At 54.2% G+C, this 21,874-nt stretch overlaps 2 protein-coding genes across 2 annotated transcripts; one reads left to right on the forward strand and one right to left on the reverse strand.

Moving 5' to 3' along the window:
* Window positions 1-2,557: 2,557 nt before the first annotated feature.
* On the forward strand, window positions 2,558-16,878 carry pde1a (phosphodiesterase 1A, calmodulin-dependent). The gene is made up of 15 exons (XM_084688801.1): window positions 2,558-2,780; window positions 7,854-7,967; window positions 9,569-9,751; window positions 11,243-11,309; window positions 11,751-11,867; window positions 12,688-12,828; window positions 12,946-13,046; window positions 13,138-13,263; window positions 13,361-13,462; window positions 13,756-13,876; window positions 14,293-14,374; window positions 15,508-15,628; window positions 15,753-15,934; window positions 16,227-16,421; window positions 16,560-16,878. Exons 1-15 carry the CDS (start codon window positions 2,728-2,730, stop codon window positions 16,622-16,624), a joined length of 1,770 nt encoding a protein of 589 aa, XP_084544927.1. The 5' UTR covers window positions 2,558-2,727; the 3' UTR covers window positions 16,625-16,878.
* Window positions 16,879-17,017: 139 nt separating this feature from the next.
* On the reverse strand, window positions 17,018-21,669 carry ppp1r1c (protein phosphatase 1, regulatory (inhibitor) subunit 1C). The gene is made up of 6 exons (XM_084689283.1): window positions 21,396-21,669; window positions 20,762-20,816; window positions 19,613-19,644; window positions 19,425-19,485; window positions 18,777-18,923; window positions 17,018-18,606 (listed from the first exon to the last, which is right to left on the reverse strand). Exons 1-6 carry the CDS (start codon window positions 21,600-21,602, stop codon window positions 18,476-18,478), a joined length of 633 nt encoding a protein of 210 aa, XP_084545409.1. The 5' UTR covers window positions 21,603-21,669; the 3' UTR covers window positions 17,018-18,475.
* Between the last annotated feature and the right edge of the window lie 205 nt (window positions 21,670-21,874).

Consider the following 21,874-nt stretch of genomic DNA (forward strand, 5'->3'; position numbering starts at 1 on the left):
TCTGACTGTGTTATTTAGCCAGTTTAGGAGTGCAGCTTGAATTGGTGTGGGAGGATACTTTTGGAGTGGCAGGCACTTATCCCTCACTCTTCCTCATTCCTCTACTCTCCACCAGTGTCTTTGTTCATGAGTGTGTGTGTTTGTGCTTCTTTGTGTGTGTGAGCACATTAGGGTGCGCGTGTCCATGCGCGTGAGAGTTTGCGTGCGTGTGTTCTCCGGTCAGAGTGGCTGGTGTTTCCTGGCAACGGCCTGTCCTCTCCTGGTTGTTATTCGCACGCTCTGCAGTGATTGGCAGATGCGAGCATCCAGCCAATCACAGCCTGGCGGATGTTGGCGTCTTCATGACAGTGTTGTTTACCTTGTCGGCTGAAGCTCCTTCGAGGTAAGTGACATCCACGGCCGGCAGCTCAAATAGGACATTTGACATTTCAGACGTTTCCCACTTTGCTGGAGGGCTTGTGGGATAGCTGTTTCCCACAGTCCGTGACCCTAGCCGTTAGCACGACACGTGTGGAAGGACTCACACCTGCTGGTGCGAGCGCACAGCTTCCCACGGCCAACAGTGTGCGTGTCAGGGCACACGGAAGGCGAACACGCGTCGCCACGAGACACGACGAGAGCGTTCCCAGTTGTAGCCCTCGGCTGAGAAAGACGACGTTTGTCCGGGTCCCGTCGGAGGATACGTCCATCTGTGCTTCCTCCACTCCTAAATGTGTCAAATGGGTTTGGGGGCTGAAGGGGGGGGAGGGAGGGGGAGGGAGGGAGGGGGTCGTTTCCCTCATCGCCGATTGTCATGGCAACTCGTGTTATTTTAAAGTGTTGGACACAGCAGATGGGGGGGAGGGTGGGGGTGTGGGCGGAGGGTGTAATCACAGGCCGTGATCTGAGGTAATTATGGCCGGCCGTGCCATGAGAGAGGCGTAACCGTCGGAGGATATCACTCCATGGGTTCTAACCGTTCACTATCGGCTGTGGTCTCTCTGTGATAGGGCTGCATGAGGGCCGGTCCTCCCAGCAAACCTTGGACCGGGCCCCACCACAACACGCCACGAGTTTTCTCTGATCTCAGAAACACTGATCATTGTCTCAGAACTCTGAACCCAGTCCAGATTCAAGTACAAAGCCTTCTTCTCTCTGTGTAGTATCATTAGAAATGTATTACCATGGCGATTTGGGCTTGTGTATCCAGTAAACATCTCTCGATGAGCATGTGTCTTTGTGCTTGGCACCCAACAAGAAGAACAGCATAGTCAAATAATCCTGATGACAAACATCCAATTATAGACGTAGGCTCCTCTGCTCTCAGCCAATAGCAGAACTCTACTGGCTCAGAGTCAGGGCTTGGCAGTGACTTGATGGGACTACAGGTCAGCCAGATCCACACACACACACACCAACATTTCTTACACACCTCCTCAAACCTGTGCTGTGCATCTCGTTTCCACTCTCCGGTCCAGCAGTGATCTGTGCTGTGTTCCTCTGTGTTCTGTGTTTCCTGTGGGGTGGTTCATGCTCTTGTAAATCATCAGGTCATCTGTGCTCGACAGTTTCCACGCTTTGATGTTGGCCAGTGAAGTGAGACTTAGTTGCTCTCGTAAGAACACACAGTACACACACATATTACACACACACACACACACTCACACACACACACACACACACACACAGGGGCACATTCCATACACATACACCCATCACGCACTCAAACAGTCTTTCACATACAGCTGGACCTGGGGAAAGCAGTTTTGGTTAGTCCATAGAGATCTGATTTCCCCCCCTCACTGCTATGTCAACATGCTAACCCTCGGACACTGAGTGAGTGAGTGTGTTTGCGTGCATGTGTCTGTGTGTTTGTGTGTGCATGTGTCTGTGTCTGTGTGTGTGTGTGTGTTTGTGTTCAAAAGAAGTGAGAGCTCAGAGGTAAGAAGCCACTGCAGAGGTGTTTCACCAGAACTAGCGTTCAGTAATGGATCTCACGCACACACACGTACGCACACACACACACTCGAGCTCACATCCAGACTGGTCTAATGAGAGAAGGAAAAGACAGAGCGAGAGAGACAGAGAAGAGAGCAGGAAAGAGAGTTAGAGGGAGGGCTTCCAGACATCCAGGAGAGGGGGGGGTCTTCCTCCCCCTCCTCTCCCTCCTCCTCCCCCTCCTCCTCCCCCTCCTCCTCCTCCTCCTCCTTCCGCTCCTCCTCCCCCTCCTCTTCAGCAGTGTCGTGTCCTGGCCAGGCCGTCCCACCAAACAGCCGGAGGGAGAAAGGCAGGGCCGGCAGCTGCCCCTCAGGCAGACTCCCTCAGAGAGGCTGAGAGTCGAGGCTGAGCGTCGAGGCTGAGAGTCGAGGCTGAGCGTCGAGGCTGAGCGTCGAGGCTGAGCGTCGAGGCTGAGCGTCGAGGCTGAGAGTAGAGGCTGAGAGTCGAGGTTGAGCGTCGAGGCTGAGCGTCGAGGCTGAGCGTCGAGGCTGAGAGTAGAGGCTGAGAGTCGAGGTTGAGCGTCGAGGCTGAGCGTCGAGGCTGAGAGAGGAACAGGCTGAGAACCAGACAGACAGAGAGGCTGGGAGGAGCCCCGGCAGAGACAGGAACAGCAGGAGGGTCTTGTAGAGGCTGGAAGAAGCTGGGAGGAAGGGAAGCGCTCCAGGGCCGTGTCTGAGGGCCGTGTCCCAGGCAGAGGGCCGTGTCCCAGGCAGAGTCCTCCTGGCTGGCTGGGGGTCTGGAGGTCTGTACATGGAGGAACATGTGACCGTTAGGAGGAAGGTGCTCGCCGGGCCTGTGGTCAGGTAAGTCCTCTGAACATCAGCGTCTTCTCTCCCAACGCTCACCCCTCACGTCCCCATCACATCTTATCTCCCCTTCAACTTTCCCCACTTAACCCCCACCCTACCACCTAACCCCCACCCCTACCTCCACGCTAATCTCCACACTCTACAATTGTCAACCCCTCAACAACCAGCCTTCAGCTTTTCCCCCTTACCTCCTAGCCTTCAGCCCCCTTACCTCCTAGTCCTCACCCCCTTACCTCCTAGTCCTCACCCCCTTACCTCCTAGTCCTCACCCCCCTTACCTCCTAGCCCTCACCCCCTTACCTCCTAGTCCTCACCCCCCTTACCTCCTAGTCCTCACCCCCTTACCTCCTAGCCCTCACCCCCCTTAGCTCCTAGCCCTCACCCCCTTACCTCCTAGTCCTCACCCCCCTTACCTCCTAGTCCTCACCCCCTTACCTCCTAGTCCTCACCCCCCTTACCTCCTAGTCCTCACCCCCCTTACCTCCTAGTCCTCACCCCCTTACCTCCTAGTCCTCACCCCCCTTACCTCCTAGTCCTCACCCCCCTTACCTCTTAGCCCTCACCCCCTTACTTCCTCTCCCTCACCCCCCTTACCTCCAAGCCCTGCCCCCCAGACCCCCAGCGCCCCCCCCCCCCCCCCCCCAGACCCCCTTCCCTCCCAACCAGCCTCCCGTCCTCTCTCTCCTGCCCGCGGCTCCCTCGGCCTGCTCCCCCCCCCCTCCACCCCGCTGCCCTGGCCAAACACTTCCAGCTCCCTCTCAGCTTTGTACATGCTGTCTGACTGACGGGACTGAGGGTGCTACTGTAGAAAGAGCTGTCCACACTCCCCCTAACCCAACCCAGGATCCACACTCCCCCTAACCCAACCCAGGATCCACACTCCCCCTAACCCAACCCCCAGGATCCACACTCCCCCTAACCCAACCCCAGGATCCACACTCCCCCTAACCCAACCCCCAGGATCCACACTCCCCCTAACCCAACCCCCAGGATCCACACTCCCCCTAACCCAACCCAGGATCCACACTCCCCCTAACCCAACCCAGGATCCACACTCCCCCTAACCCAACCCAGGATCCACACTCCCCCTAACCCAACCCCAGGATCCACACTCCCCCTAACCCAACCCCCAGGATCCACACTCCCCCTAACCCAACCCCAGGATCCACACTCCCCCTAACCCAACCCCAGGATCCACACTCCCCCTAACCCAACCCCCAGGATCCACACTCCCCCTAACCCAACCCCCAGGATCCACACTCCCCCTAACCCAACCCCCAGGATCCACACTCCCCCTAACCCAACCCCAGGATCCACACTCCCCCTAACCCAACCCCAGGATCCACACTCCCCCTAACCCAACCCCAGGATCCACACTCCCCCTAACCCAACCCCCAGGATCCACACCGTTCCTCTCTAACCCTCCCAGTCCTTCGGTTCCTCCTTCCGAGTTCCCTGTTCTTTCCCGTGCTTGGTTCTGATTGCCGGAACCGTAATTGTTATCGGACAGGCGTTCTTCTGACCTGGAAGAGTGACCAGGCAGGGCACGGTTCTGTGTGTTGTGTCGCCACACTTCACAGTTTGATGGATACGACCATTAGTACTGGCAGCAGGCATTCAGCCTAAGTCCCTCTCTCACTACCCCCCCCCCCCTCCCCCCCCCCCCTTCCCCACACCACCGATCACCCGACACCCTCTGCTGTTCCTCTGGGCGTTCATGGGAAGTCGTTTTTTGGCAGGAAGACTCGTAAAGACTCTTTGTACCATATCTCCGATCCGTTGTTTACAGTTGAGCATATCCCAGGATGCACAGCAGAGCGAGATGACATCAGCAGGGGGTCACGGCTCTGCGAGCCAAAACCATAACTCAGCCACTCACACACACACACCATTCCCAGCATGGAACACACTTTTAGAACTGGCCTCCCACAATGCACTATGGGACTGGTCAGGGGGGTCAGTGTTGGCCAAGAGGACCACAATGGAGAGAGTCCGACCAGACTCACAGGCCATAATAACCGCTGCCTTCCAGGGCCCCATCAGACACGTAACCTCAGGGAACACGGCACGTGATCCTTGGCTGCCTCTTGGATCACTCTCGGTTAGAAAAAGCGTGAAGCGGTTCCATTCTAATTCCCCTGTTTTGACGCGAGGCCTTTCGAGAGCTGATGAAGCTGGAGATTAGAACGCCGAGGAGAGAGAGAGAGATTTCCCTCTGAGGAAGAGAGAACCTCAGGAGACGAGAGAGAGAGACAGAGAGAGAGAGATCGTGCTCGACTCGTTTTCTCTCTGGGCGCACGAGGCACGTGCTCTCAGATTGTGGAACCAGGAACAGCTGTTGGGTGTGTTTGTGTGTCGTTAAAGCTGTGGGATGGTTTGAATCGGCGGCGCTTGTCTGTGCGCGACGGGTCCTCTCCCGTCTCTGGTCTCCAGGTGGGCTGTAAGCAGCTGTGTTTACGGTAGCTCCAGATAGCTGTGGTGAGGTGACTGCGTCGGGTCCTGCAGAATGCGCTGCACCCCCTGAAACGTGGGCTGTCACCGTGATAGATTGCTGCTGCTGAAACCAGCTAGATGCATGGACGCCACAGACTTGGAGGACAGAGTTGGAGGACAGAGTTGGAGGACAGAGTTGGTCGGGCTATGCATGCAGAAAGGGGTTAGTGTGCTCGCACAATGTATTTCATTAAAGCATAACATAGCCAGACAGCCACAAATAAGACAGACAGACACACAGACAATAGTAAGGCAGACAGGCAGGCAGACAGACAGACAGTAAGACAAAAAGACAGACAGACACACAGACACAGACAATAGTAAGGCAGGCAGGCAGGCAGGCAGGCAGGCAGGCAGGCAGGCAGGCAGGCAGGCAGGCAGGCAGGCAGGCAGGCAGGCAGGCAAGCAGACAGACAGACAGACAGACAGACAGACAGACAGACAGACAGACAGACAGGTAGGCAGACTGACAGGCAGACTGACAGGCAGGCAGGCAGGCAGGCAGGCAAGCAGACAGACAGACAGACAGACAGTAAGACAAAAAGACAGACAGACAGACAGACAGGCAGGCAGGCAGACAGACAGGCAGACAGGCAGACTGACAGGCAGGCAGGCAGGCAGGCAGGCAGGCAGGCAGGCAGGCAGGCAGGCAGGCAGGCAGGCAGGCAGGCAGGCAGGCAGGCAGACAGGCACACAGACAGACAGACACAGACAATAGTAAGGCAGACAGACAGACAGACAGACAGACAGACAGACAGACAGACAGACAGACAGACAGGCAGACAGACAGACAGACAGACAGACAGACAGGCAGGCAGGCAGGCAGGCAGGCAGGCAGGCAGGCAGGCAGGCAGGCAGGCAGGCAGACAGACCAGTTGTGTGTGTGTGTGTGAACTTCAGCACCCATACGCCAGCTGTGGAGCATCACTGTCACCCTGAGAGGTTTGAGAAGAGCTCTGGTCGTAAAGGGAGCTTGAACCCCATGTTTAGATCTCCTCCTGACCAGCCTGCTCGCTCACGCGCACCTCTACCCCCCTCTGCACTGAGTGGAATAGAGGTCATTATGTGTGTGTGGGTGTGTGTGTGTGTGAGTGAGTCGAGCTGTATCAGTGGTAGTTAGCCTACAACTTCTACCCTTCTCCTTCCCTCTCTCTTGGCCGTTTCTCATTCTCTCCTTCCCCCCCTTCCTCTCCCCCTGCCCCCCCCTCTCTCCCTCCTGTCCTCCCGTCTCTCTACACTGTTTCTCATTCTGTCGTTCCCTTTCCACCCCCCCCCCTCTCTCTCTCTCTCCCTCCCTCTCTCTCTCTCTCTCTCTCTCTCTCTCTCTCTCTCTCTCTCTCTCTCTCTCTCTGTCCCCCGGCCTCCCCCGTCTCTTTCTCACCCATCCTGCCACCTCCCTGGCCCTCCGGGGGCCCCTGTGTCTGCAGGCCCCTGCTGGGAGAGGACCTCCCAGTGAGAGGGCTGCTCTGGATCTGTCCTGGCCTGTTGACACAGGAGCGACACTCGTCACAGATCACTAGGTCTGTTTTTGGAGCCACACTTGACTTGTATTTATGCATTTGGACAACCTGGGGTGACAGAGGAGGTAGGTTATCCGCGGGAGATAGGAAGAAGGCCATTGGACAACAGGGGAGAGGGGAAGAAGGCCATTGGACAACAGGGGAGAGGGGAACATTGCTCCAACAGCTATTGGACAACAGGAGACAGAAAAGGGAGGTTGTTGAATAGTTGAGAGGACACGCCACACAATAGCAGACTTGAGATCAAGTGGGTGTTGAGAGCGTGCCTGCCCAATGACGTCATTGCCCCCCGCCCCCCCCCTCCCCCCGCCCCTTCCCCGTGACGAACAACGGCTCCCGGAACTCCGGGCCGCAGCGCTTGCATTCCGAGCCCCAGCATTGTGCGGCGTGAGTCTGCAGGGTGGCGCTGTGTGTGCGGCGTGAGTCGCCGTGGCTGCGGAGGGCCTAGGCTCAGCTCCTTCTCCTGTCTCTGTGCTCCGCAGCGTGACATCACCTGACATTTACTCTGCGGCAGAGAGTGAGAGGGGGCGGGGCTTCGCTCTTATCTCTCGCGCCATCGATAGGGGGCCGGCTCGCGCGCACACTCACCGGCGAGCACTAGCTTTGTTTGTGGCTTCCAGCTCCCGGACCCTGGGACAAGCACAGCCAGGAGAGGAGAGCTGTTGGTCGGCGACCACCATACACACTCACACACACACTCACACACACTCACATACCTTCACAAAGCTATGGTTTTTAGTGTAGATTCTACAGGTATGATGTGAGGAACTGATATGATATCAAATGGAAGCTAATGAAATGAGATTTGCTCCCCCTGCCTCACAGCAAACATCCATGACTGTTTGTTTGTGTGTTAGTGTGTGTGTGTGTGTGTGTGTGTGTGTCACCACCTGCGGGTTTTAATCAACCTATCAATATTCGTAAATGAAAACCCACACATTCACTCACAGCTACACACAACAGCTACACACAAACACATGCACACATACACACACACATACAGAATCTAATTTAACGGATGCTCTCTGTTCCTGGTGTGTGTGTTTGTGTTCAGGTTGCGGTGTCTGGTGAAACAGCTGGACAAAGGAGAGGTGAATGTTCTGGATCTGAGGAGGAACATAGAGCATGCCGCCTCTGTTCTAGAGGCAGTCTACATAGATGAGACCAGGTAGGTACTGTCTGCCTGTCTGCCTGCCTGCCTGCCTGCCTGCCTGCCTGTCTGTCTGTCTGTCTGTCTGTCTGTCTGTCTGTCTGTCTGTCTGTCTGTCTGTCTGTCTGTCTGTTGGTCTGTCTGTCTGTCTGTCTGCCTGTCTGCCTGTTGGTCTGTCTGTCTGTTGGTCTGTCTGTCTGTCTGTCTGCCTGTCTGCCTGTTGGTCTGTCTGTCTGCCTGTCTGTTGGTCTGTCTGTCTGTCTGTCTGTCTGTCTGTCTGTCTGTCTGCCTGTCTGTTGGTCTGTCTGCCTGCCTGCCTGCCTGCCTGCCTGCCTGCCTGCCTGCCTGCCTGCCTGCCTGCCTGCCTGCCTGCCTGCCTGCCTGTCTGTCTGTCTGTCTGTCTGTCTGTCTGTCTGTTGGTCTGTCTGTCTGCCTTTGGGCCAATATAGTCGAGATCATAGTCGAGATCACACACGTGCACCACACACATACACGCACCACACACACACACACACACACACACACAAACACACAGTCACATAGCTGTACAGACCAGCTTGGCTTAGCTTTGCTGCTGTGTCTTGACAGCGTGAGTTTATAAAGACAGAGTTGAACACTTGAGAGTGAAAATGAAATGACTTTCTCTTTGTGCCTGCAGATCAAAGCTGTTCCATTGTGTGCATGCACAATGTGTGCGCGCGCACGCACGCACGCACGTGTGTGTGTGTGTGTGTGTGGTCGCCCGTCACTCTCTCACTCCTCATTACAAAGACATCCTGAGGGGTAGAACAGTTCATCCATCTTGCCAGGCATGCATGTGTGTGTGTGTGTTAGAGAGGGAGAGATAGGGAGAGAGAGAGAGGGAGAGAGAGGGAGAGAGAGGGAGAGAGAGAGAGAGAGTGAGAGAGACAGAGACAGAGACAGAGACCGAGACCGAGACAGAGACAAAGAAACGAGGAGAAGCCCTGTGATTCGATCATATAGGTATATAATTGTGTTTCCTCATCACAGCTTCATTTTCACGGTGGATAGCTTTCCCCTCCCTCGTCGCAGGGGAGGGATGTCGGGGACTCTGTGTCGGGCCATTTCCCTCAGTTAGGATCTAACCTAATGGTTACATTCTACAATCACATCAGGGATGTCATTTGACGTCCGTATTACAATGGTTCACAGTTCCTCCTCAGAGAACTGTCTCTCTCTCCTCTCTCTCTCCTCGTCTCTCTCTCTCTCTCTCTCTCTCTCTTTGTCTCTCTCTCTCTCTCTCTCTCTCTCTCTCTCTCTCTCTCTCTCTCTCTCTCTCTCTCTCTCTAGCTTTGTCTCTCTCTCTCTGTCTCATTGTCTCTCTCTGCCCCCCCCCTCCTTCTCTCTCCTGTTTTGATTCCGCTGTGGAAGAAGTTGTTTATTTCTCTGTGCCTAACTGTCTGGTTTATGTGTAGCAGCAGTATGACTCACTGGGAGGAGGGAGCAGCCAGCCAGCCTGTCAATCAGTCTCTCAAATGTCCAGGCGGTTAGCCTGCCAGTCAGTTACAGGCGGTCAAGTCTGCTTGGCCAGTCAGCTGTCCTCATTGGCTGATGCCACGGCGCTGCATGTGATTGACATTCAGTGTCTCCTCCCCTAGGCGTCTCCTGGACACGGAGGATGAACTCAGCGACATTCAGGCGGACTCTGTGCCATCCGAAGTCCGCGATTGGCTGGCCTCCACCTTCACCCGGAAGATGGGTGTGGTCCGGCGGCGCCCGGAGGAGAAGCCGAGGTTTCGCTCCATCGTCCACGCCGTGCAGGCTGGGATCTTCGTAGAGAGGTACCTGGGAAACGTAGGCAGGGAGGGAGGAGTACCTGGGAAACGTAGGCAGGGGGAGAGAGGGGGAGGTTGCCTGTCCAGATACCAAAACTGTCCATGGTTGAACAGCCAAACACCTTTGCCTTGCCACTGGGATCCTGAAAAATGATATCCGAAATGTGATATTCAGCCTCCCCCCAGAGATCTGGTGGCTCTCTAATTACCATGGCAACTGTTCGAGTTTGTCACACACACCTGTTGTTCGTACAGTCTGTGTTCAGACCGTATGTTAGAGCAGAGGGACGAATGAACATTACATTAGAGAGGAGAGGAGTAGGAAGAGGAGTAGAGAGAAGAGGAGAGAAGGAGAGGAGGAGAGGAGGTAGAAGAGGAGAGGAGAAAGAAGAGGAGAGGGGAGAGAAGAGGAGAGGAGAGAGAAGAGGAGAGGAGAGAGAAGAGGAGAGGAGAGAGAAGAGGAGAGAAGGAGAGGAGGAGAGGAGGTAGAAGAGGAGAGGAGAAAGAAGAGGAGAGGAGAGAGAAGAGGAGAGGAGAAGACGAGAGGAGAGAGAAGAGGAGAGGAGAGAGAAGAGGAGTAGTACAGGAGAGAGAAGAGGAGAGGAGTGGAGAGGAGGAGAAGAGGAGAGGAGAGAGAAGAGGAGAGAAGGAGAGGAGGAGAGGAGGGAAGTATAGGAAGCTTGGCTCTTGTCAATCTTCGTTCGGTTGCTGCTGCCAAACGGCCGGGCCCCAGATACCGACTGCTCTCCTCTTCACTGTCCTCCCTCCCCCTCTCTCTCTCTCCCTCCTTCCTCCCCTTTTCTCTCTCTCCCTCCTTCCTCTCCCTCTCCTCTCTGTCCCTCCTTCCTTCCTCTCCCTCTGTTCTCTCTCCCTCCTTCCTCCCTCCCTCTCTGTCCCTCCCTCCTCCCTCCCCCTCTCTCCCTCCTTCCTCTACCTCCACCCTTTTTCTATCTCTCCCTCCTTCCTTCCTCTCCCTCTCTCTCTCCCTCCTTCCTTCCTCCCTCCCCCTCTCTCTCCCTCCTTCCTCTCCCTCTCTTCTCTCTCCCTCCTTCCTCTCCTTCCCTCCCCCTCTCTCTCCCTCCTCCCTCCCCCTGTCTCTCCCTCCTTCCTCTCCCTCTCTTCTCTCTCCATCCTTCCTCTCCCTCTCTCTCTCTCCCTCCTCCCTCCCTCCCTCCCCCTCTCTCTCCCTCTTTCCTCTCCCTCTCTCTCTCTCCCTCCTCCCTCCCCTTCTCTCTCCCTCCTTCCTCTCCCGCTCTTCTCTCTCCCTCCTCCCCTTCTCCTCTCTTCATAGAGCAGGCTCGACGAAAGTATTTGGATTAGAGGCTAGGACAGACTCAATTTGATTGGTTGACAGCACCTATGGTGGGTGAAGACCAGTTAACAAAAGAGCATGACTAGACAGAGAAGTAAGTACAGTTGTAAATGAAGTCCTTATATCCTGTCGCATTGTGATGATGTCAGTGCTTACATCCTGTCCCACTGTGATGATGTCACCAGGATGTACAGACGGACATCCAACATGACAGGACTGACATACCCTCCTGCTGCCCTGGCTGCACTGAAGGTACACACACACACACACACACACACACACACACACACACACACACACTGCACACACACACACACACACACACACTGCACACACTGCACACACATACACACACACACTCACACACCACGTGCATATGTAGTCGGTGTAGATCAGGTAAACTCACCTGCACAGGCCACCTGCACCAGAGAATTTCTAGCTTTTTGTTGGCGTAGCTGGTAGTGGTTGTGCTTGGGATGTCAGACACATGTCAGACACATGCACTCATAGACCCCCCCCCCCACACACACACAGACACAAACTGCAACAACTTCCCAAATTGAGCCTTCAGGCAGCAATAAAGTATAACGAAATGGAAATGAATGTTGGCCTGCAGACATCCTTCTAGCAGAGACCTTACATCCTGGAGGTGTGCTTGTTGAAGCCACGCGTGTCGTTGTTGTGCACCTGCAGGATGTTGACAGGTGGACGTTCGACGTGTTTGCTCTCCACGAGGCCTCCGCGGAACACGCCCTCAAGTTCCTGGTCTACGAGCTGCTGACGCGCTATGACCTCATCACTCGCTTCAGGGTCTGTCCCTCTCTCCTTATCGCTCTCCCTCCCTCCCTCTCTCTCTCTCTCTCTCCCTCCCTCCCTCTCTCTCTCTCTCTCTCTCTCTCTCTCTCTGTCTCTCTCTCTGTTTCTCTCTCTCTCTCTCTGTTTGTATATTGATCACTGTTATCCTTGTTGATCCTTCTGTCCCCTACAGACAGACACAATCTGAGCATCTCTGTATCGGCATTCGCATTAGATTGACGCACGATGCCCATATTTGGCCAAGGGGAAGTAGCTCTTAGTGTGATTACAAGATCAGAATGAAGCAGAAACAGGAAGTGGGGCACGTGTCTCGACAGCGACCTGCTGTTCTCTGTGTTCAGCCGGCACATCAGGGAAACTGGAGCTCTCAGAGCCCCGGCAAGGCTCCAACCATTACTTCCAAGGTTCACCCTCCATCCCTCTCTTCCCGCTCCTCCTCCTCCCCTTCCTCCTTCTGCCATCCTCACCCTCACGCCCTCGTCTTCCTCTCTGCCCCTTCGTCCACCATGTCCTCCTCCCCTCCCTCTCCTCGTCCTCTCCTTCGCCCCTCCTCCACCCCCCTTCTCCTCCTCCCCTCCTTCCCCTCGTCCTCTCCTTCGCCCCTCCTCCACCCCCCTCCTCCTCCTCCCCTCCTTCCCCTCATCCTCTCCTTCGCCCCTCCTCCACCCCCCTTCTCCTCCTCCCCTCCTTCCCCTCGTCCTCTCCTTCGCCCCTCCTCCACCCCCCTCCTCCTCCTCCCCTCCTTCCCCTCGTCCTCTCCTTCGCCCCTCCTCCACCCCCCTCATCCACCCCCCTCCCTCCCCTCCCCCTCCAGATCCCGGTATCCTCCCTGGTGTCCTTTGTGGAGGCTCTGGAGGCGGGCTACAGCAAGCACAAGAACCCCTACCACAACCTGGTGCACGCAGCCGACGTCACTCAGACAGCTCACTACCTGATGCTGCACACTGGGGTCATGGTGAGTCACACGCACGCACACACGCACACGTACACACCCACACACGGTCACTGTGACTAGTCTTCTTCTAAGTTTGCTCTTTGCGTGCGTGTGTTTGGGGTGTGTGTGTGTGTGCAGCACTGGCTGACTGAGCTGGAGATCCTGGCCATGGTGTTTGCTGCGGCCATCCATGACTTTGAACACACAGGAACCACCAACAACTTCCATATCCAGACCAGGTCAGTCTTCCACACGCACACACACACACACGCCCCCCTCCCCACACACACACACACACACACACACCCACACTGTGGTGTGTCCCTGCAGGTCTGAGGTGGCCATCCTGTATAACGACCGCTCGGTGCTGGAGAACCATCACGTGAGCGCCGCCTACAGGCTGATGCAGGAAGACGACATGAACATCCTGGTCAACCTCAGCAAGGACGACTGGAGGTCAGGACCCACACGGAGGCATCCCCCCCACACACACACACGCACGCTAATGCATCACACACATCGTTTATGTGTGTGTGTGTGTGTGTGTGTGCAGGGAACTGCGGGCGCTGGTGGTGGAGATGGTGATGAGCACAGACATGTCCTGCCACTTCCAGCAGATCAAGACCATGAGGAACCTGCTGCAGCAGCCACACTGGTAGGCAGGTGACCCTGACCCCTGACACCTAGCCATAACCCTTGGACAACCACCCCTGACCCCTGACACCTAGCCATAACCCTTGGACAACCACCCCTGACCCCTGACACCTAGCCATAACCCTTGGACAACCACCCCTGACCCCTGACACCTAGCCATAACCCTTGGACAACCACCCCTGACCCCTAGCCATAACCCTTGGACAACCACCCCTGACCTCTGAACCCTCTGACCACCCACCTCTGATCCTAGTACCACCATCTAAGCCTGACCTGAGTGTGTGTGTGTTTCAGTGTGGACAAGGCCAAAGCCCTGTCCCTGATGCTGCACGCTGCAGACATCAGCCACCCAGCCAAGGCCTGGCCCCTGCATTACCGCTGGACACACAGTCTCATGGAGGAGTTCTTCCGACAGGTACACACACACACACACACACTCATACACACAGACACACACATACACACACACACACACACACTCATACACACACACACAGACACACACATACAGACACACTCATACACACAGACACACACATACAGACACACTCATACACACAGACACACACATACAGACACATACACATACACACAGACACACACACACACACACATACACATTCAGACACATACACATTCAGACTCACACATACACACACACAGACGCACATGCAGACACATACACACACGCACACATTCAGAGACACGCAAACACACACGCAAACCGACGTAGACACACGCACACACACACTCATGCACGTTCACTCACACACACATACATGTGCAGACTCACTCGTGTCCTGCCTGTGCTGTAACCTCTGTGGTCCGCAGGGTGACAAAGAGGCGGAGCTAGGACTGCCCTTCTCTCCTCTGTGTGACCGCAAGGCCACCATGATCGCCCAATCACAGATCGGTGAGGACCACCTGCCTGCCTTTATAGAACACACACCTGTACCCCTGCCTGCCTCTATAGAACACACGCCTGTACCCCTGCCTGCCTCTATAGAACACACACCTGTACACCTGCCTGCCTTTATAGAACACACACCTGTACCCCTGCCTGCCTTTATAGAACACACACCTGTACCCCTGCCTGCCTCTATAGAACACACGCCTGTACCCCTGCCTGCCTCTATAGAACACACACCTGTACACCTGCCTGCCTTTATAGAACACACACCTGTACCCCTGCCTGCCTCTATAGAACACACGCCTGTACCCCTGCCTGCCTCTATAGAACACACACCTGTACACCTGCCTGCCTTTATAGAACACACACCTGTACCCCTGCCTGCCTCTATAGAACACCCCCCTGTACCCCTGCCTGCCTCTATAGAACACACACCTGTACCCCTGTCTGCCTCTATAGAACACACACCTGTACCCCTGCCTGCCTCTATAGAACACACACCTGTACCCCTGTCTGCCTCTATAGAACACACACCTGTACCCCTGTCTGCCTCTATAGAACACCCCCCTGTACCCCTGCCTGCCTCTATAGAACACACACCTGTACCCCTGCCTGCCTCTATAGAACACACACCTGTACCCCTGTCTGCCTCTATAGAACACACACCTGTACCCCTGCCTGCCTCTATAGAACACCCCCCTGTACCCTGCCTGCCTCTATAGAACACCCCCCTGTACCCCTGTCTGCCTCTATAGAACACCCCCCTGTACCCCTGCCTGCCTCTATAGAACACACACCTGTACCCCTGCCTGCCTCTATAGAACACACACCTGTACACCTGCCTGCCTCTATAGAACACCCCCCTGTACCCCTGCCTGCCTCTATAGAACACACACCTGTACCCCTGTCTGCCTCTATAGAACACCCCCCTGTACCCCTACCTGCCTCTATAGAACACACACACCTGTCTTCCTACCCCTCTCCCAGTCTGCCTCTAACTGTTCAGTGACAGCGGAACACTGCCATCCAGTGGACAATAGAGAGACAGTCAGATAGAACTCAGAAAAACAGACAATTATTTAAAATGTAAAGGTCTTTATTTCCTTCTCTTCATCCGTCCCTCCATCCGTCCTCAGGCTTCATAGACTTCATCGTGGAGCCCACCTTCTCAGTCCTGATGGACACCACAGAGAAGATCATGTCTCCTCTCATAGAGGAAGCTGTCAAGTCGCAGGACTCTGGTCCCTGCAGGTCCAGGTAAACACACACCCTTATCACGCACTGGACTCACTTCCCAAACCACTGCTCCTCCCAGCCTGACAGGCAACGATTCCATTGGTTGTTTCAGCCTGACAGGCAGCGATTCTATTGGTTGTTTCAGCCTGACATGCAGCGGCTCTGTGACGGTGGAGTCGGTCCAGAGACACAGTGGACGGGGGTGTGGTCCTGATCAGGTGACCTCTGACTACTCACTGGCAGCCATTGACCTCCGGCATGTGCGCCTGCTGCTGTCTGAGGTCATCCACAACAACAAGGAGCGCTGGAAGGAGCTCTCTGTACAAGGTACCACCACTGGGCAGTGCTGGACTACAACTGGGCAGTGCTGGACTACAAATGCAGTGGAGTGTAGTACACCACACTGCTGGTTGTTGTAGCACGCTGTGCTGCTTTTGACTGCACGTACTCCAGTGGTCAACGCAACATGGAGCTCTGTAACTCAGTAACTCTAAGCTACCGTTGATCACTGGTGTGCTTTCAATAGAAGGTGAGTAATGAAGTCCCCACACGTATGTGTGCGCGTGTGTGTGTGTGTGTGTGTGCGTGTGTGTGTGTGTGCGTGTGTGTGTGTGTGTAGAGCTGGCCAGCAGAGAGAGGGAGGAGAGGTGTCCAGACGTCACAGAGGTCACAGAGGTCAGCATCCTTCAATCGGACGACTCGCCCTCTCACACCAATCAGCTGAGCGATACAGACTCAAGGCCCGCCTCCCCGTCCCCGCCTGATGACACGCAGGACCGCTCGCCAGGTTCGGCCCCTCCAGAGCGGTGGAACGGTAGGGGCCATTCTCAGACGTTAAAGAGAACCTTCCGGTCCAACAGCCCAGACGGGTCTTTCCTCCTCATCTCAGCTGAGGTGTGTTGTCATGGTGATAGCTCTGTAGGACGCGTTGTCATGGCTACTGTGTTTGCAGGGGAGGGGCCTGGAGCGGTCTTTGAGGAGGAGGAAGAGGAGGAAGAAGAGGATGGAAAAGACTGACACCACGCTGCCACAATGAAGAGGCTGCCACGGCAATGCGTGTCTGCCTGTCTGTCTGTTTCCACCTGCCTTTCTGCCTGTTTCTCTGTCTGCCTGCCTGCCCGTCATTCCGTCTATCTATCTGTCTGTCTGTCTGTCTGTCTGTCTGTCTGTCTGTCTGTCTGTCTGTCTGTCTGTTTATAGTGTACATTACGTAACATTTCCAGTCTACTGGACTACTATTTATTAAAGACAGAGGTGACAGTCCTCTTTAGACCTCCAACCTGCTGCTGCTGCTTCTTCATTCCCTGTGGCTGAGCTGCAGACCTGGAGACACACTGCCCAACCCAGTTCTGCTTCTGCTTCTGGAGTATAAGAACCAGAGGAGGAGGAAGGAGGAAGTTCCACTCACGGTTAGCACAACAGAGAACTTTATTACCACCAGCTAGACTTCCTGTAAGATTATACACACGGTATAAAACGTTACGAAAATATCACCAGTCAGTTTAAATATGTCGAGTTCTCACACAACGGTATGTTACTGAACACAGTCAAAAATAGAGGACGTGGATGTGTCATGTTAAAAGACAAACAAATGTAGAATCTTGACATTGGCTGTGTCTGAATTCTCCATACTAAGTATGCACATGAAAGGGAGAGTATGGTACGTGAAAATAGCTAGGCCTACCGTATTTTTGGGAAAATAAGCCACCTTTTCTATAAACCGCACCCCACCAGAATGGGGGCTTTGTAAATCTGAGTATAAACCGCTCTGGAATATATGCCGCACTTGATACGGGAACAATGATACCAAACAATGCACGGGTATACAGTAGGCGATCTTGCAGCATGCCGTTGAGTAACACACTTTGAAAACTAAACTAAGGAAGTGCGTAAGGTATGTTTTCTATTGCCTGGGAATGAACTAATATGTAAAATAGCATTCACAAAAAAAGTGTTTCTACTGTTGTTTTGTTATAAAAACGTGCTATAAGCCGCATCGAATTATATAAGCCCCACCACCACAAGAAAAATGTCAAATCGGGGTATAAACCGCAGCTTGATTTCCGAAAAATACAGTATATGCTGAAGGGTCTATTTGGCCGTCTGACAAGTTGAAATAGTTGCTTCTGCGTCAAACTGTGCTAGGTTGTTTAAACCCAATAAAGGTCTTTGGTACCGTTAGTTGATTACTTCCTTTGGACCGTCGAACACAGGATGTTTATCATTGCAAACCAGCCACTAAACAGCACCTTCTGAACAGCGTGATGACGTATTCATTTAGCAGACGCTGTTCCCCAAAGTGACATGTAGGGATTTGAACCCTGCAATCTCTTCAAATCTGCAATCAAACTCTCTGAGCTGCACTTTAAAACATGCCGATTTTAAACAAGAATTCAGACACAACCACAGCCTTCCTGCTTTGGTCAGCGTTGCTGTGACAACAGGATGTAATCGATACTCTTCCAGCTGACCGTGTATAAAGAACATAGAAATGCCCGAGTCACGGAGAGGCTAATACAGATGCTCCATCTTCTGATGCTGTCATGAAATCTACGTCCAAGCAGGAAGCCGGAAGGGTCCTGGCCAACTCGGAACGTCACGTGATCGAAGCGCGGCGTCACATGACCTCGGTGCGTCTACCGTGCTGGGGGGGGTGGGGGGGGGTCACATGACCTGGTTTCTCCTCACATCGATAGCAACACCTCCAAAGAACCTTCAGTCTCGGTGGATGAAGACGCGTGTTTGCACACAGGAGAGCCGGACGAGTGTGTGTGTGTGAGAGTGTGTGAGTGAGTGTGTGTGTGTGTGTGTGTGAGAGTGTGTGTTTGAGTGTGTGTGCTCCTCTTGCAAATCCCCAGCACGGGCTGTTTACTGAGGAACTCCCTTCTCCTCCTCCTCTCTTTCTTCCTCCTCTCCATCCTCCTCCTCTCTTTCTTCTTCCTCTCCATCCTGCTCCTCCTCCTCGGAGAAGGGAGTGCGGTTCTCCAGCAGCCTGCCCCCTAGAGGACAGCACAGTGGTCAGGCGTGGCGTCGCCCGAGGTGCCAGACTGGGTGTCTACAGTCACAGCACACAGATCAATATAGAACAATCACAGCCGGTCACGCTGCCTGCTCCTCCTACACACACACACACACACACACACACACACACACACACACAGACACACACCTGGAGTGAAGGGTGGCAGGTGCTGGTAGGGTGTGTCCTTGCGTCTGGGTGTGGAACCTGAAGAGGATTCTGTGACTGTTGAAACGGGCCGAGTCAGGCCCAGGTTTGTCACTTCCTGGTTTCTGATGTCTTCTGGGAGCTCTCTCTCTAGAATTCACAGACAGATCAACATAGGCACAACCATGTTAACGCTGTCATGAGCATTGAGCGTTATTTAAATTGGGTGTTGCGTAGTGCTAGCCATTCAAATGTTCTGTTGCCGTTTGTTTGTTTCGGTATAATTGGTGAAATAAAAATGCCCCCCCGCCCCCCAAAATGTTTTGGAAGCTTTCTTTCAGTAAACAAAAAGCTTGTTTAGCTTTTATTGGCTCATTAGTAATAGGGCCAACCAAGCCCTTGGCTATGTAGACTGGACAGGCTCCCCTATTGGAAGATAGTCAACTTCCCCGTCCAATCAGCCTCGGGCATCTGGCGACTGTGACCACTTCCACAGATAGTGCTATAACAACAAGCTGGGTCGGGAATGAGAACTGGACTGTGGCCTAGCCATGTCATGTTAATGTGTGTGTGTTTGCATGTTTGTGCGTGTGAATGTGTGTATGTGTGTATGTGTGTGTGCATCTGTGCCGGTGTGTGTGTTCACAGTACCTATCAAGGTGGGCGGTGTGTACACGCTTCGTTTCCTCTGGGCGGGGCGGGCCTGGGCATGCTGGGTAACGTAGTCAGATCGAGCAGGGAGGGAAAACAGTGAAGGTGTGAGACATGACAAGATCCACCGCATGGAGTCATCATGAAGAAGGAGAACAGGACGTGAGGCGTCAGTGAAGGAGCTCTACCTGTCCTGATTGGCTGCTGGGCTGGAGTTCAGCTGGGGGGGGGGGGGAGATGGAGATGGCAGGAGGACAAGTTCAGCTGGTGACAACACAGTCAAGCATGTCTTCTCTCTCTCTCTTACACATTTACATTTAGTCATTTAGCAGATGCTCTTATCCAGAGCGACTTACAGTAAGTACAGGGACATTCCCCCCGAGGCAAGTAGGGTGAAGTGCCTTGCCCAAGGACACAACGTCATTTTGCACAGCCGGGAACCGATCCGGCAACCTTCTGCTTACTAGACCGATTCCCTAACCGCTCAGCCACACTGACTCCACACACAAACACACACGTACACAAGCAGACACACATTCCCAGCGTTGAGCCTGGGAGGGAGGTTGTTGCTGTGTTCTCCACAGTGAGCTGTTGTTTCTCTGAGGATCTCCAGGCCCACACTCCCACTGAGGGCTTAACCCTGCCAGAGCTCTGACCAGGAACACAGGGCTGCTTGTGCCGCTAGGAATGCATGTAGGGCATCAGAGTCCTCCACACACACACACACACCACAGGCCCGCACACACACACACACACACCACAGGCCCGCACACACACACACACTGCTGGATAGAGCACACACACATACCGAATACACACACGTCCTAAAGGCCACAAGACACACATACCACACATTTACAGAGACACATCCGCCACCTACAGTTCAAACACACACACACACACACAAATGCAAAACACACAAACACAAACTACTCTTTGACATGTGGATACCGACCCAATTTACTATTCCATTAAACAAGACTTTTCAGAAGAGAACATTGCCCAACGCTCACTAGTAAATAAACTATCCAATCCCTGTTGGATAGTTTACTCCAAGAGTATACTGATGACTATCACACGTTTGGCTGTTGATGTGTGGATGTGAGTGTGTTTGTCTGTGCGTGTGTTTGTCTGTGCGTGTGTTTGTCTGTGTGTGTGTTTGTCTGTGCGTGTGTTTGTCTGTGCGTGTGTTTGTCTGTGTGTGTGTTTGTCTGTGCAGCAGGTTTAAAGGCCATGACTGGAACAAACCGAATTCCGTGGGACGCCAGCTTTTACAGTTATGAAGAGTGCACACACACACACGCACACACACTGTTTACAAAAGCAGTATTTTTTACCTGACGTCTCTCTGTAGACGACCAGGGTGGCGGGGGTAGGTCTCCTCCTACGGATCTAGAGAATGATGGGGGGGGGGGGGGGGGTTACATGTGGTAAACAGCTGTTTACTCTGTAGTGTGTGTGTGTGGGGGGGGACTGGAGGTAAGAGGGAGGAAGGAGAACGCTCACCACACTGTATCATGTTGAGACCTAACACCTCAGCATATTCTTCCTAGTGGTCAATGCTGCTGTCAATACAATCAATGACCTGGGGGGTTGTGTGTGTGTGTGTGTGTGTCTGTCGGTCGGTCTTCAGTGTTGTCTGTCTACGTTAGTTTAAGCTCGGACTGGAACATGCTGTAGACAGCTCCTTGTTGTGACAAACATCACGATGACCTTGCTAGATGCCAGGCTCCTGCTAGCAAACGTTAGCTACGTACTGTTGCATTCTAGAATGGTAACTGGAACAGACTCAGAGAATCCCTTCAAAGGGCCATATGGTGGACTAGGAGTGGGGCGCGCAAAGACAGAGAAGGACCCAGCTCAGAGGGAACCGCTTTAACAGGAGACAGAGATTCAGGCTATAGAAAAGGGTCATCATTTCGGGTTCCATAATCGGTGTGAGTGTGAGTGTGTGTGTGTGTGTGTACTCACATGCTCAGCTGCTGTCGGGTCCAGACGACTCTGCAACGCCGGAACTGCAAACTGGATCTTCTTGCCGTTGGACTCCATGACCGAAGAGACGGGAGGAGAAGACAGCGGGGGAGAGAGAGCGCGAGCGAGCGAGACGGAAGGAGAAGTAGGAGGAGAGGAACACAGAGGAGAGTGGCGGGATTCAGCCGGGACAGCAGTCCGTCTCATGTCTCATCTCCCTGCTCTGGGACAACCCTGCCACTGCACCCCAGCCTGCCCCCGCCGGACAGAGGGGGAGGGAGAGAGGGTATAGGTGGAGGGAGGGAGGGAGGGAGGGAGGGAGGGAGGGAGGGAGGGAGGGAGAAAGAGGTGGAGAGAATGACAGTGGGACAAAGAGAGAATAGGAGAGATACAAGTGCACTTTGTAACTCCTCCCCCCTGCTGGCCATTACCCCCCCCCCCCCCCCCCCCAGCCCAGCAGCATGCTGTCCATCCCAGGC

The sequence above is a fragment of the Hypomesus nipponensis genome, chromosome 23 (genome assembly GCF_054491055.1).
Source record: "Hypomesus nipponensis isolate SF chromosome 23, ASM5449105v1, whole genome shotgun sequence".
NCBI classification, from domain to species: Eukaryota; Metazoa; Chordata; class Actinopteri; order Osmeriformes; family Osmeridae; genus Hypomesus; species Hypomesus nipponensis.